At 48.6% G+C, this 15886-nt stretch overlaps 1 protein-coding gene across 1 annotated transcript in view; it reads left to right on the top strand.

Moving 5' to 3' along the window:
- CHRNB2 (cholinergic receptor nicotinic beta 2 subunit) overlaps nt 1–13253 on the top strand; it is a 32257-nt gene extending 19004 nt beyond the window's left edge. Inside the window, exons 5-6 of the mRNA XM_081891631.1 lie at nt 2446–3460; nt 11820–13253. Of these exons, the coding sequence (XP_081747757.1) occupies nt 2446–3460; nt 11820–11990 (1186 nt within the window). The 3' untranslated portion in view covers nt 11991–13253. The remainder of the gene's footprint in view (nt 1–2445; nt 3461–11819) is intronic.
- The last annotated feature ends 2633 nt before the right edge of the window (nt 13254–15886 follow it).

Genomic DNA, 15886 nt, shown 5'->3' on the forward strand with positions numbered 1-15886 from the left:
ACCTTTGGCCTTCCAAACGTTGCTGACTACAACTCCCATCAGCCCTAGCAAGCATGACTAATGGGCAGCAGTGATGGGAGGTGTAGTTCAGCAACATCTGGAGGGCCAAAGGTTCCCTGTTGTTGTTTAGTCGTTTAGTCGTGTCCGACTCTTGGTGACCCCCTGGACCAGAGCACACCAGGCACTCCTGTCTTCCACTGCCTCCCGCAGTTTGGTCAAACTCATGCTGGTAGCTTCGAGAACACTGTCCAACCACCTTGTCCTCTATCATCCCCTTCTCCTTGCGCCCTCCATCTTTCCCAACATCAGGGTCTTTTCCAGGGAGTCTTCTCTTCTCATGAGGTGGCCAAAATATTGGAGCCTCAGCTTCAGGATCTGTTCTTCCAGTGAGCACTCAGGGCTGATCTTCTTGCAGTCCATGGGACTCTCAAGGGTCTCCTCCAGCACCATGATTCAAAAGCATCCATTCTTCGGCAATTAGCCTTCTTTATGGTCCAGCTCTCACTTCCATCCATCACTACTTGTTTTAAACCTTGCCTGCTGCTAGATAGGGATTGAGGTAGTTTAAAAGCAGGTGAGAAAGTGGAACATGCTTGTGTGTGAGAGAGGGAGATAGAGAGAGAGAACGTGTATGTTTGACTGAGAGTGTATATGTGTGAGAGACAGAGTAACTGTATGTTTATTGGATCTGAAATGATTTTTATAATAATAATTATTATTATTTATAGCCCGTCCTCCCCGGCCAGAGCTGGGCTCAGGGCGGCTAACACCAATAAAATAAAATCACAGTAAAAACATAATAGGGGGGAAAGAGAGGGAGGGAAAAAACCCAATTTGAAATACAGGTTAAAATGCAATTTAAAATGCAGCCTCATTTAAAAATAGCTGATAAATCAAGACCATAAGGGGAGGGAAACATAAGGGTCAGACTGAATCCAAACCAAAGGCCAGGTGGAACAGCTCTGTCTTGCAGGCCCTGCGGAAAGATGTCAAGTCCCGCAGGGCCCTAGTCTCTTGTGACAGAGCATTCCATCACATTGGGGCCAGTGCTGAAAAGGCCCTGGCCCTAGTTGAAACCAATCTAACCTCCTTGAGGCTCGGGACCACCATAGTGTTGTTATTTGTGGACCTTAAGGTCCTCCGTGGGGCATACCAGGAGAGGCGGTCCCGTAGGTACGTGGGTCCTAGGCCGCATAGGGCTTTAAAGGTCAAAACCAGCACCTTAAACCTGACCCTGTACTCCACCGGGAGCCAGTGCGGTTGGTTCTAGAAAAAGAGGTGCTGGGACTCACCACGAAACACGAATGCCTCCCTTGTTCTCTTAGAATGGCAATGGCGCCCACCTGAGAGGTGCTGGAACTGAGTTCCGGCTGAAACAAAAGCCCTGGTTTCCGCATGGAACTGTAGAGTAAGAAAGGATCACAAGGGTCGCCCAGTCCAACATTAGTTAGTTTTTAATTGTTTTTATATAGGGAAGCGGTTTTATAGACCAATTTTCTTCTTTTCATTGTTTCGGCTGTGGAGGTTTCTACTGTGAAAGCGCTTCAAACTATGTCATGGGCCACGATTCATAAACAATAAAAGGCAGAGTCCGGGTGGCCTGCGTTATGATGAACGTGTTAATGGCATGGGTAGGGCTGTGCACATGGTGCGTGAGCTGTGATCTGTGCACCTGCACCGTCAGGCTTCAGAGAATCGGATCCCTCCCCTGGTGGCAGTGAATAAACAGATCAAACAAAAGGAGCGTTCTTACCAGTTAGTTTCTTTAATAAACACAGCGAGAGACAAAGAAATGCATATCTCTCGAGAAATGGCGGTGCTCCCAGTAAAGGTTTTCCCCTCCTCTGCCCCCATTAATCTTTGCCACTCCTATGTTGGGTAACCTGAGCTTGTTGCCGCTGCGCTCTCTGTTCTATCACTCTTGGAGCCTGTCTAGTCCTAGGTGAAGGGGGGTCTGGAATACTGTTAACCCAGTATTTCCCAGCTTTTCACTTCTGGACTATGCCCCTCTGCAAACCACTGTTCTAAATCAATACTGTCCTCCTGCCCTTGGGAAGGTTCAGGAGAAGGGGGCAGCAGCTCCCACCATTCCTCCTCAGTCCAGCCTCCAGTCTAGTCCAGTCCAGTCCAGACATGCACCTTCTAGACCAGGGGTAGGCAACCTAAAGCCCGGGGGCTGGATCTGACCCAATCGCCTTCTCAATCCGGCTCGCAGATGGTCCGGGAATCAGTGTGTTTTTACATGAGTAGAATGTGTCCTTTTATTTAAAATGCATCTCTGGGTTACTTGTGGGGCATAGGACTTCATTCATTTCCCACCCCCCAAAAAAATATAGTCCAGCCCACTACATGGTTTGAGGGACTGGCCCACAGCTGAAAAAGGTTGCTGAGCCCTGTTCTAGACCAAAAATGAGCATTGCTTCCCTTTTTCCTCCCCTTCCCCAGCGCCGATGGGATGTACGAGGTGTCCTTCTACTCCAACGCCGTGGTCTCCTACGACGGCAGCATCTTCTGGCTCCCTCCGGCCATCTACAAGAGTGCCTGCAAAATCGAGGTGAAGCACTTCCCCTTCGACCAGCAGAACTGCACCATGAAGTTCCGCTCGTGGACTTACGACCGGACGGAGATCGACCTGGTGCTGAAGAGCGAGGTGGCCAGCTTGGACGACTTCACCCCCAGCGGGGAGTGGGACATCATCGCCCTGCCGGGACGGCGCAACGAGAACCCCAACGACTCCACCTACGTGGACATCACCTACGACTTCATCATCCGCCGCAAGCCGCTGTTCTACACCATCAACCTTATCATCCCTTGCATCCTCATCACCTCTTTAGCCATCCTGGTCTTCTACCTGCCTTCCGACTGCGGCGAGAAGATGACCCTCTGCATCTCGGTCCTCTTGGCTCTCACCGTCTTCCTGCTTCTGATCTCCAAGATTGTGCCGCCCACATCGCTGGATGTGCCGCTGGTGGGCAAGTACCTGATGTTCACCATGGTCTTGGTGACCTTCTCCATTGTCACCAGCGTCTGCGTGTTGAATGTCCACCACCGCTCGCCCACCACCCACACCATGCCGCCCTGGGTCAAGGTGGTCTTCCTGGACAAGCTGCCCACCCTCCTCTTCATGAAGCAGCCCCGGCAGAACTGCGCCCGCCAGAGGTTGCGCCAGAAGCGGCAGAACCAGGAGCGGACGACCGGGAGCTTCTTCCTCCGCGAAGGAGCCAGGTCCTGCACTTGCTACGTCAACCCGTCCACGGTCAAGAAGTTTGGGACGGGGAGCAGCGGTGATGGCGGGGGAAGGCCCTTTACGGAAACATCGGAGCCGGGAGTCAACGGTTACCGGGACAGGCCGGGTCAAACGGTGCCACCGCCAGGCCCCTGTTGCTGCGGCCTGGAGGAGGCTGTGGACGGAGTACGCTTCATCGCCGATCATATGAAGAGCGAAGACGATGACCAGAGTGTGAGTGTCTGGAAGGGAAGGGGCTTGAGGGCAGGGTGGGGTTGGGGGGCTCTGTGGCCTTAAGTCAGTCTTGTAATAACATACCTGCCAAAACCTTTTTCTGAAGGAGCATCTCCACTCCCATCATTCAGCCCGGACACTGAGGTCCAGCTCTGAGGGCCTTCTGGTGGTTCCCTCACTGCGAGAAGCCAGGTTACAGGGAACCAGGCAGAGGGCCTTCTTGGTAGTGGCGCCTGCCCTATGGAATGCCCTCCCATCAGATGTCAAGGAAATAAACAACTGTCTGACTTTTAGAAGACACCTGAAGGCAGTCCTGTTTAGGAAAGTTTTTAATGTTTGATGTTTTATTGTGTGTTTTTTTTAATTTAAAGTTTTTGTGACAGAAAAAGAAGTAAAAACTAGGGAAAAAACTTACAACCACAATCATTCAAAATAATTCAAATTACAAACACAATCATTTTACTTTTATATCATATTCTCAATGATTTTCCAAACACCACCCCTCCCCCCCACCCGAATTCTCCTCACCCATGTGAGATCTTATTAGCATTTGTATTATAGTTTCTTGTGTTAGCAGTTATTTACACTTAATAGTTATATCCTTTATAATATCATCTTGTAGCCGTGCTAGTCTTTCCTTTTACGTTTATGTTAAACTTAATTTCCATATCCATATTTTTTCATATATATCTCTACACACTCCCTCTCTCTCTTAATTTTTTGCTTGGGGCAGCCCCTAATTGATGCCGTTAATTTTGCCGTCACCATAAATTCACAGATCTTAATTCTCCATTCTGAAATATTTTTCCTGTTTTCCATTTTTCTGCCACTAGCCGCTGCTGTCACATAGAGGAATATATTCTTCTTATCTTTGGGGATATTGTTGGCTGGTTTTATTGTGTTTTTAATATTCTGTTGGGAGCAGCCCAGAGTGGCTGGGGAAACCCAGTCAGATCGGTGGTGTATAAATAAATAAATGATGATGATGATGATGATGATGATAAGGGCGTCCTATTCCAAAAGAATACTAATAATTCCCCACCCATTTGACTGTGCTGTCACAGCCACTCTGGGCGGTTTTCAACATACCATACAAAAACATAAAAAACATTCATACAGGGCTGCCTTCTGATGTCTTCTAATGGTTTTGTAGTTACTGATCTCCTTGGCTCGGGAGTCACTCCACACCCTCCAACATTTCTCCGATGAAAATAGGGACGTCCTAAGGGAAAGTGGGACATTCTGGGATCAAATCAGAAACCGGAACGGCTTCTGCAAATCAGGACCATCCCTGGAAAATAGAGACCCTTGGAGGGCCTGAAATAAGCCCACAAAAAGTTACTATGCTAGAAAAATGCAAACTGTGCCACTGACAGAAGTACGGCGACTCATGCATGCAACACGCTGGCGATTAATATACACAGAACAATAATTCTACATACTTTATCAGCCTTCTGAGAAAAAGACAAAACATTAAACAAAGCCACAGAGACTTGCGAACTACCCAGCCTAAGATGAACTTATATTGTCTGGTTTCAATAGAGTTTTCAAATGCTTAACTCAGTCTTTTAGATAAGCTCATGAAGATACCAACAAAAGGTCAGTTCGGTGTTATTCACAATACAGAGAGATGCTAGTGGAGTTGTAGATAGATGTTAATAAAGTTGTAGACAATGAAGTTGTAGACGATGGGGTGCCGGCGTTTTGCACCTGTTTCGCCCTGGCAGTCCAAGGGATCAAGGGGCCGCTGTTCGCCCCTGATGGGGCCCTTTTACTGGGGCTTGCAGGTAGCCCACTCCCAAGGTAGTTTTCCGGGCTTCTTCAGTGGTCTAATCTCAAAGTCTTGATACGTATATTGATATTCAGTCTTACAGAGAATACTCTTTCTTGGCTTAAGATTAAGAGACTGATTTGAATCATAGAATCATAGAGTTGGAAGAGACCACAAGGGCCATGGAGTCCAACCCCCTGCCAAGCAGGAAACACCATCAGAGCACTCCTGACATATGGTTGTCAAGCCTCTGCTTAAAGACCTCCAAAGAAGGAGACTCCACCACACTCCTTGGCAGCAAATTCCACTGTCGAACAGCTCTTACTGTCAGGAAGTTCTTCCTAATGTTGAGGTGGAATCTTCTTTCTTGTAGTTTGGATCTATTGCTCCATGTCCGCTTCTCTGGAGCAGCAGAAAACAACCTTTCTCCCTCCTCTATGTGACATCCTTTTATATACTTGAACATGGCTATCATATCACCCCTTAACCTCCTCTTCTCCAGGCTAAACATGCCCAGCTCCCTTAGCCGTTCCTCATAAGGCATCGTTTCCAGGCCTTTGACCATTTTGGTTGCCCTCCTCTGGACATGTTCCAGTTTGTCAGTGTCCTTCTTGAACTGTGGTGCCCAGAACTGGACACAGTACTCCAGGTGAGGTCTGACCAGCGCAGAATACAGTGGCACTATTACTTCCCTTGATCTAGATGCTATACTCCTATTGATGCAGCCCAGAATTGCATTGGCTTTTTTAGCTGTGGCATCACACTGTTGGCTCATGTCAAGTTTGTGGTCAACCAAGACCCCTAGATCCTTTTCACATGTACTGCTCTCAAGCCAGGTGTCACCCATCTTGTATTTGTGCCTCTCATTTTTTTTGCCCAAGTGCAATACTTTACATTTCTCCCTGTTAAAATTCATCTTGTTTGTTTTGGCCCAGTTCTCTAATCTGTCAAGGTCGTTTTGAAGTGTGATCCTGTCCTTTGGGGTGTTAGCCACCCCTCCCAGTTTGGTGTCATCTGCAAATTTGATCAGGATGCCCTTGAGTCCATCATCCAAGTCGTTGATAAATTTGCTTTGTTTAATGTTTTGTATATTTCTCAGAAGGTTGACAAAGTATGTATATTTATTGTTCTGTGTATATTAATCCCCAACGTGTTGCATGAGTCTCACCACGAAAAGTTATTAGCTTGCTCTGTGTGTGTGTGTGTGTGTGTGTGTGTGTGTGTGTGTAGGATACTAGCGCTGCCATCCCTGCTCACTCCTCCAACCCCACTCCCTTTCCCCCCTTTATCCCTCACCTATTCCCTTGCAGCTCCTCCAGCCCCCTCTGCTCACAGTTTTCTGCAAGCCCCCCCATCAAAGTTTTCCCCAACGCCTTTTAAAGGAGGCTGGGTGCTTCAGAGAGCGGTCATCTGGTCCAACCGCCTGCAATCCAGGAATCTCAGCCAAAACCTCCATGACAGCATCCTTTAGTTCCAAGACGTCTGATGGAACTCACTTCCTAATTTATTTCTTTACCACATGTACATACAGTGGCAATGATCTCTGGGTGAAAACCAATCTGCCAGTCTTTGATATAAAGACATAGGAAGAGCCCCTGCTGGACCAAGCTGATCACCCATCAGATGGGCGGGGTATCAATAATATTATTAATAATTATTATTATCTAATCGTGCATCCTGTTCTCCAGGGAGCTCTGAGAATTGTAGCTGTTGAGGGTCACAGGAGTTTCCTAACAGCTCTCAGCACCCTTAAACTACAGTTCCCAGGATTCTTTGCAAGGGGCGGAGCCATGAGCTTTTAACGTGGTACAGTGGTACCTCAGGTTACAGACGCTTCAGGTTAGACTCCACTAACCCAGAAATAGTACCTGGGGTTAAGAACTTTGCTTCAGGATGAGAACAGAAATCGCGCCGCCACAGCGGGAGGCCCCATTAGCTCAAGTGGTACCTCAGGTTAAGAACAGTTTCAGGTTAAGAACGGACCTCCAGAACGAATTAAGTTCTTAACCCTAGGTACCACTGTATTGCAATTGCTTACAATGTGTGGTCTTGGGATAAGGTTACCATATTTTTTTCAGTGAATCCGGGGGGGGCACTTTTCAACTTCCTATTGAATAGATGGATTTTGTCAGGGGGCTGACTTGTAAATCCGGGGACTGTCCCTGGGAAACAGGGACATCTGGTAACCTTACCAAGGTAGCTATGTAGAACTTCCTGGTTCAGGCAAAGTCTACCTCTGAATTCCAGTAGCTGGGGAACAAACTCAGTGGTTGCCTTTAAGGGTTCGATTTGGACACGTCTGCCTGAACACATTACAGTGGTACCTCGGGTTAAGAACTTTATTCGTTCTGGAGGTCCGTTCTTAACCTGAAACTGTTCTTAACCTGAGGTGCCACTTTAGCTAATGGGGCCTCCTGCTGCCGCCACAGCACGATTTCTGTTCTCATCCTGAAGCAAAGTTCTTAACCCGAGGTACTATTTCTGGCTTAGCGGAGTCTGTAACCTGAAGCGTCTGTAACCCGAGGAACCAGTATATAACTCGACGCTTCGTTCTGATCAGTCAGGGCACTTCTTACAAAGCTTTCCCCACCATATCTCGAATCATCGCCTCCTGAAACATGATGCACTGTTTGTTTGGGGTTTTTTTTAGAAAAAGGCTGTGGCAATTTCCGATCCGTTTGACGTTTCCTGGGGGAGACACAGCTCTTCCTTGCTTCTTCCCCATCTCCCTGCCGCCTCTCCTTTGCCAAGCCATGAGTCAGAATATCCTGTCCTTTACTGACCTGTTCCCCACCTCCGAGTGCGGGGCAGCTGTGTTCTCCAACTGAGACACCGGCGAGCTCCAGAATCAATATTTCCCTTCTGCTCGGCTGGATCCCTGTGCTGAAGGCGCATGAAAAATTCATGTGCAGTGAGATATGGATGTAAGGGAGGGAGAGACCGAGAGAGAGAAGTCAGGAGAAACAGACTTTTATTTCTTGGAGGTCTGCTGCTTTGCTGGTGTAATAATAATAATAATAATAATAATAATAATAATAATACAGTGGTACCTCAGGTTACATATGCTGCAGGTTACAGATGCTTCAGGTTACAGACTCTGCTAACCCAGAAATATTACCTCGGGTTAAGAACTTTGCTTCAGGATGAGAACAGAAATCGTGCTCTGGCGGCACGGGGGCAGCAGGAGGCCCCATTAGCTAAAGTGGTGCTTCAGGTTATGAACAGTTTCAGGTTAAGTACGGACCTCCGGAACGAATTAAGTACTTAACCTGAGGTACCACTGTAATAATAATAATAATAATAATAATAATAATAATAATAATAATAATAATTTGTACGCTGCCCATCTGACTGGGTTGCCTCAGCCACACTGGACAGCCTCCAACATACATAAAAACATAATAAAACATTACAAGGGGTGTTGGGGGCATTTGTCCAAGTCCTTCCCCCATCCATCTGTGGCCAGAGAGCAATGGGTCAAAGCTAGCTCCGCCTTCCTCACCAAAGCAAATCATTCATCTGATCTGGTAGCCTTGCCAGAAACTATTTGCAGAAGGAGATGCTCTATGCCCACTGGACCAGGGAGGTGTCAAGTATGAAGCAGTTGCCATAGGAACCGAGAGGAAGGGGAAGCTGGAACAGCAGCAGAGTGATGTCACTGCCCCAGGCTGCGCTCTGAGGCTGCAGGTTTGGGGCCAAGCCAGCTGAGCACTGATTTGGGGGGAGGAGGCCGGAGAGACTCTCCCTTCGTCACCCGCAGTCGAAGGCAGGAATGCTTCTGAATACCAGTTGCTGGAAAGTACTGGAGGGACGCGGGTGGCGCTGTGGGTTAAACCACAGAGCCTAGGACTTGCCGATCAGAAGGTCGGCGGTTCGAATCCCAGTGACGGAGTGAGCTCCCGTTGCTCGGTCCCTGCTCCTGCCAACCTAGCAGTCCGAAAGCACGACAAAGTGCAAGTAGATAAATAGGTACTGCTCCGGCAGGAAGATAAACGGTGTTTCCGTGCACTGCTCTGGTTCACCAGAAGCGGCTTAGTCCTGCTGGCCACATGACCCGGAAGCTGTACGCTGGCTCCCTCAGCCATTAAAGCGAGATGAGTGCTGCAACCCCAGAGTTGTCCGTGACTGGGCCTAATGGTCAGGGGTCCCTTTACCTTTACCTAACACAACTGTAAAGGGTGCAATCAACACAGGCAACTCTATTGTTGTTTTTGTTTAATGCTAACTTTACTATTCTGCTGTTTACCATCGGTTTGAAGGCAGTTTGCAAAATTAGCAAAAAAAACTTCCTAAAACAAAAGCAGTAATTAAAACCAGCATTACAAAAAGAAAAAGAAAAAAGAAAGAAAGAGGAGGGGAACCCGAGCTGAAACCATTTTTAAAAGCAGGCTAAACAGTCTGCTCTTTAAAATATTTAAGCAGGTCTTGCCTCTCCCCAGGAACAGGTTCTGTGGGAGGAAGGGACGGAGGCTAAAAATCACAAAAGGAGAATTAGCAACACACACCCCACTTAGGATTCTCTGGGGGTTGGGGAGGGGTGTGCAACATTTGAAATTGTAAAAAAAACAAACCCACTAATAATTGCGGTGGCTGGTACTCATTGGGGCTGTTAGGGCAGCGGACCAAAAATAAAAGTAGTATAAGTAAGGTAAAGGGACCCCTGACCATTAAGTCCAGTCGCAGACGACTCTGGGGTTGCAGCACTCATCTCGCTTTATGGGCCGAGGGAGCCGGCGTACAGCTTCCGGGTCATGTGGCCAGCATGACTAAGCTGCTTCTGGTGAACCAGAGCAGTGCACGGAAACACCGTTTATCTTCCCACCAGAGCGGTACTTATTTATCTACTTGCACTTTGAGGTGCTTTCGAACTGCTAGGTTGGCAGGAGCAGGGACCGAGCAACGGGAGCTCATGCCATCGTGGGGATTCGAACCGCCGACCTTCTGATCGGCAAGTCCTAGGCTATGTGGTTTAACCCACAGCGCCACCCATATCCCTAAAAAAGAAGTATAGACACCAACAATTGGGAAACACTGGCCTGCAGGTGCTCTGATTGGAGAAGAGCCTTTGCCAAAGGGGGTCATGGACTTTGAAGACACTCGAACTCAGGACAAAAGGAAGAAATGTGCTAAGAGGAAGGCACGTTTGCCAAACCCTCAATGTGATGAATTCCCACCCGGGAACCTATGTCCCCACTGTGGAAGGATGTGTGGATCCAGAACTGGCCTCCACAGTCACTTACTGACTCGCTGTTAAAACCGTGTTTATGGGAGACAATCTTACTCAGCTATGAGTGATCGCCAAAGAAGAAGGAAGAAGAAGATCAACAGCAGGTGGCGCCAGAGCCGATGGCAGGCAAGGCCAATTGCTTCTGCTCTTCCTATCTGCTCTGTTCTACAAGGGCAAAACTGAGACCCAGAAAGAGACAGCTAACAGCCAGGGCTACCCATTGGACTGGCTGTAAGGAAGCAGGAAAGGGCCTGACCAGGAGTCTGGTGGCAAATTCAGAAGTGCAGGGTCCCTTCAAGACAGTCACAGAAATGCCCCCTCATACGGCCCAAAGATTAGACAACGATCATATAATTACAGTGGTACCTCAGGTTAAGAACTTAATTCGTTCCGGAGGTTCGTTCTTAACCTGAAAACTGTTCTTAAACTGAAGCACGACTTTAGCTAATGGGGCCTCATGCCGCCGCTGCACGATTTTTGTTCTCATCTTGAAGCAAAGTTCTTAACCTGAAGCACTATTTCTGGGTTAGCGGGGTCTGTAACCTGAAGCGTATGTAACCTGAAGTACCACTGTATACAATTATGCAATAACCCTGGGCAACTGGGGGGGGGGGGCGCTGGGTGGATCTTTGCACCCCAGCACTGCATATGCTTAAGACAGCCCAGATTGGGCTTTCTGTGGAGTGTGTGTGTGTTTTGTTATTTATTTTATTTTATTTTATTTTATTTTATTTTATTTTATTTTATTATTTTATTTTATTTTATTTTATTTTATTTTATTCTATTCTATTCTATTCTATTCTATTCTATTCTATTCTATTCTATTCTATTCTATTTTACCTTACCTTACCTTACCTTACCTTACCTTACCTTGGGACGCGGGTGGCGTTGTGGGTTAAACCACAGAGACTAGGACTTGCCGATCAGAAGGTTGGCGGTTCGAATCCCCACAACGGGGTGAGCTCCCGTTGCTCGGTCCCTGCTCCTGCCAACCTAGCAGTTCGAAAGCACGTCAAAGTGCAAGTAGATAAATAGGTACCACTCCGGCGGGAAGGTAAACGGTGTTTCCGTGCGCTGCTCTCGTTCGCCAGCAGCTTAGTCATGCTGGCCACATGACCCGGAAGCTGTACGCCGGCTCCCTCGGCCAGTAAAGCGAGATGAGCGCCGCAACCCCAGAGTCGGTCACGACTGGACCTAATGGTCAGGGGTCCCTTTACCTTTTACCTTACCTTACCTAGATCTGGCACCCGTTTGGTCGGAAGCGGGCCCTGCATGTGGGCCCACACACAGCAGGTGCTTGCCAAGCCATAAAGGGTTCCAGCTGACAGGTGCTAACGTCCGTCTCTTTGCCCTTTCCCCAGGTGAGCGAGGACTGGAAGTACGTTGCCATGGTGATCGACCGCCTCTTCCTGTGGATCTTCGTCTTTGTCTGTGTCTTTGGCACCATCGGCATGTTCCTGCAGCCTCTCTTCCAGAACTATGCCACCAACTCCCTCTTGCAGATCAACCACGGTGGTTCCGGCTCCAAGTAGCATCTGGGCTCGCCCTTCTCCTTGGCCAACCTGTTCGGAGCGAGCGGAGAGAGGCGGGTCAAGGAAGATTAAAGAGAGAGGGAGGGAGGAGGGAGGGAGATGGAGCGGGACACAGAGACACCCTACCCAATCCCTACTTTTACGGACGCCGGCCTAAGGCGCGCTCAATATGGGATTGTGGGCCCTTTCCCCTGCTGACTGCCATTGCCCCGGCTCAAGCTTCAGTACTGAGAACAGAGCCTTGCTTGCAGAAAAGCGGGCCAGAGCCAAACGACAATACTGGAATAGGTTGGTTTCTTCCAGGCTGCCAGGATGATATGGTAGCTCAACAGTAGAGCACCTGCTTTGCATGCAGAAGGTCCTAGGTTCAATCCCCGGCTTCCCCACTTAAAAAAAAAAGGGTGGTGGAAAATGTTGCAGCAGGGTCAGGCCTGGCTGTCTGATCTGCGTATTTTAGGCAGCTTCCTCCATACCCATTGATCAGAGGTGTCAGTTCCAAGCAGCCAGGAGGAGTCAGTTTCTTCCAAGAGGCTGAGGTCAAGTTCCTGGACGGCTGTCTGGATGCGTTATGGGGCACAGGGGGCAGTGAGTCTTGCAGCCTGGAGGGCATTTTGGATACGGACTACAGCTTTCTCCCTGCCCCCCCACCCCATACCCCCTGGCTTGTGCCAATTACGGGGAACCAGCTCCCAACTCAGGGAAAAAAATAATCATCATCTATGTGTCTCTATATAATTAAATATCCACATCTACACACTCCATCTTTGAGGAGCAGCTGCAGATTGGAAGGCCACCCTGGGGCGCAACCCTCGGCGGGGAGAGGTGTGGGGTGGGGAGGGCTTGGCAGGAAAAAAGGACATTTTGCAGGGGGGCTCCTAGGACCACCCGTGAGACTTGACCAATACGTCCACAAGGTCAGGTGGCAGCCCTGCGAGAAGAAGGGACTCTCAGGATCTCTCAGGACAGACTGATGCCAGGACCAACTCTCCTAACAATATGTATAAGTGTGGCCAGAGGAGATGGAGTTTAGACTGGTGCTCCAGCCACCCAGGGTCCGGTTCAGGCGGGGTCTTCCACTCTGGGCCATCACCAGCAGCCTCGGTAGAGAGACCAGTGTCCCCCCCACAGAGCCATTGGGTGTGTCTTCCTGGCCCTGTCCTCCTCTGCTCCTGAAAAGCCAAACGCTGACACCGCAATACCAATAAAATAGGTCACATAGATGGGAGAGATTCCTTCTTTCGGTTCAGCTGTGTGCGAGTGGTTGTTTTTTAAGCGCATTTCGGGGTTGCGGGCGGGGGAGGTCCTCTATCCTGCATAATAATAATAATAATACAGTGGTACCTCGGGTTAAGTACTTAATTCGTTCCGGAGGTCCGTTCTTAACCTGAAACTGCTCTTAACCTGAAGCACCACTTTAGCTAATGGGGCCTCCTGCTGCTGCTGCGCGATTTCTGTTCTCATCCTGAAGCAAAGTTCTTAACCTGAGGTACTATTTTTGGGTTAGCGGAGTCTGTAACCTGAAGCGTCTGTAACCCGAGGTACCATTCCGGAGGTCCGTTCTTAACCTGAAACTGCTCTTAACCTGAAGCACCACTTTAGCTAATGGGGCCTCCTGCTGCCGCCGCGTGATTTCTGTTCTCATCCTGAAGCAAAGTTCTTAACCTGAGGTACTATTTTTGGGTTAGCGGAGTCTGTAACCTGAAGCGTCTGTAACCCGGGGTACCACTGTAACAACAACAACAACAATAATAATAATTTATTATTTGTACCCCGCCCATCTGGCTGGGTTTCCCCAGCTGTTCTGGGCAGCTTCCAACGAAAGATTAAAAATACATTAAAATGTCAGGCATTAAAAACTTCTCTAAACAGGGCTGCCTTCAGATGTCTTCTAAACTGTCTTCTAAACTGTGAAGGCCAAACCAGCATCCTGTTTAATCTACAGATAATAGTAATAAGGGCTACCTTTGAAGGTGACCTGGAAACTATTCCTAATCCAGAATACGGCAGCTAGACTGGTGACTTGGAGTGGCCGCTGAGACCACATAACACCGGTCTTGAAAGACCTACACTGTCTCCCAGTATGTTTCTGAGCACAATTCAAAGTGTTGGTGCTGACCTTGAAAGCCCTAAACAGCCTCGGCTGTTTTACCTAATGGAGCTCCCCGCTTGCTTGCTTGCTTAAACGGCCTCGGTCCAGTATATCTGAAGGAGCGTCTCCACCCCCATCGTTCTGCCCGGACACTGAGATCCAGTGCCGAGGGCCTTCTGGTGGTTCCCTCATTGCGAGAAGTGAGGTTACAGGGAACCAGGCGTAGGGCCTTCTTGGTAGTGGCGCCCACCCTGTGGAACGCCCTCCCACCAGATGTCAAGGAAATAAACAACTGTTTGATTTTTAGAAATCTGTTTAGGGAAGTTTTTAATGTTTGATGTTTTATCGTGTTTTTAATATTCTGTTGGGAGCTGCCCAGAGTGGCTGGGGAAACCTACCCAAATGGGTGGGGTATGAAATAATGAATCTATTATTATTATTATTATTATTATTATTATTATTATTATTATTATTACCCCACCCACCTGGCTGGGTTTTCCAGGCCACTCTGGGCAGCTTCCAGCAGAATATAAATTCAATCCAATCCACATCCACATTCAGCTTTTAAATAAGCAAACAACCTGCAAAAGTCCCTAGTCCTCAGCATAGTGACAAAACACTGGAAAATATGGGGTGGGGGAGAGAGAGGTTCTGTTAAGTCGCCGCAGAGGAATGACAGTTTAGAGTGGCACCATAGTGCTTTGAATGTATGGTGTCTAAAAGCATCAATAATAAATACCGTATTTTTTGCTCTATAAGACTCACTTTTTCCCTCCTAAAAAGTAACGGGAAATGTGTGTGCCTCTTATGGAGCGAATGCAGGCTGCGCAGCTATCCCAGAAGCCAGAACAGCAAGAGGGATTGCTGCGTTCACTGCACAGCGATCCCTCTTGCTGTTCTGGCTTCTGAGATTCAGAATATCTTTTTTCTTGTTTTCCTCCTCCAAAAACTAGGTGCGTCTTGTGGTCTGGTATGTCTTATAGAGCAAAAAATACGGTAGATAGATCATGATAATGATGATGATGATAATTATACGCCACCCAGACTGGGTTTCCCAGTCTGATCCATTCAGCAACTTCCCCCCCGACTGCTGTCCTGCAAACCAAAATATGCTGAACTCTCTCCTGTTCTTTCTGAGTCTCCGGCTGCTGCATTGCTCCCTTCCTTCCAGCTGGATCTGCATACATCATCACCAAACGCTTAACATGTGTCCGGCTCTGCCAATCTGCCTGGATGCTGTCCCGCTGTCCCCGCTTTTCATCCTCAAGACAAGGCAGAAAGAAGCTCGCTGCAGAAGCACAATCTCCTGGCTCCCTCTGAACCGCAGCAGATGGCAGGCTGGCAGGCCGGCTTTCCACCGGCTCACACACTCCACCTGGCACGGTGACCCAGCCGCAGCCATGCCGGCCGATCTCTTTAGCTGAGATCACAGAGACAGGGGCACAAGGCTCTGAGTAGCATAGCAGAAGCGCCAGCCTTTAGGAAGGGCGGCAGCAGAGCGATGGAGACTCTGCAGAATGTCCCACCTTCGATCCCCAACATCTCCAGGCAGGGCTGGGGGGAAAACCTCCCCGCCTGAAACCCTGGAGAGCTGCTGCCAGTCAGTGCAGACACCACTGAACCAGATGGGCCAGTGGTCTGCCTCAGCGTAAAGCAGCTTCCTCTGTTCAGCATTAGACACATGGAAGTCAGGCGATGATAGTTCACCAACAGCAAATAAACAAATAAAACCTCTGTGTTGAAAGCAGTCTATCTTTCAGGACCAGCTTCTGGCAGCAGCGGCAGGAGAGAGGCCAGCTGCTCTCAT

The sequence above is a fragment of the Podarcis melisellensis genome, assembly GCF_964234715.1.
Source record: "Podarcis melisellensis genome assembly, chromosome: 16".
Classification (NCBI taxonomy): Eukaryota; Metazoa; Chordata; class Lepidosauria; order Squamata; family Lacertidae; genus Podarcis; species Podarcis melisellensis.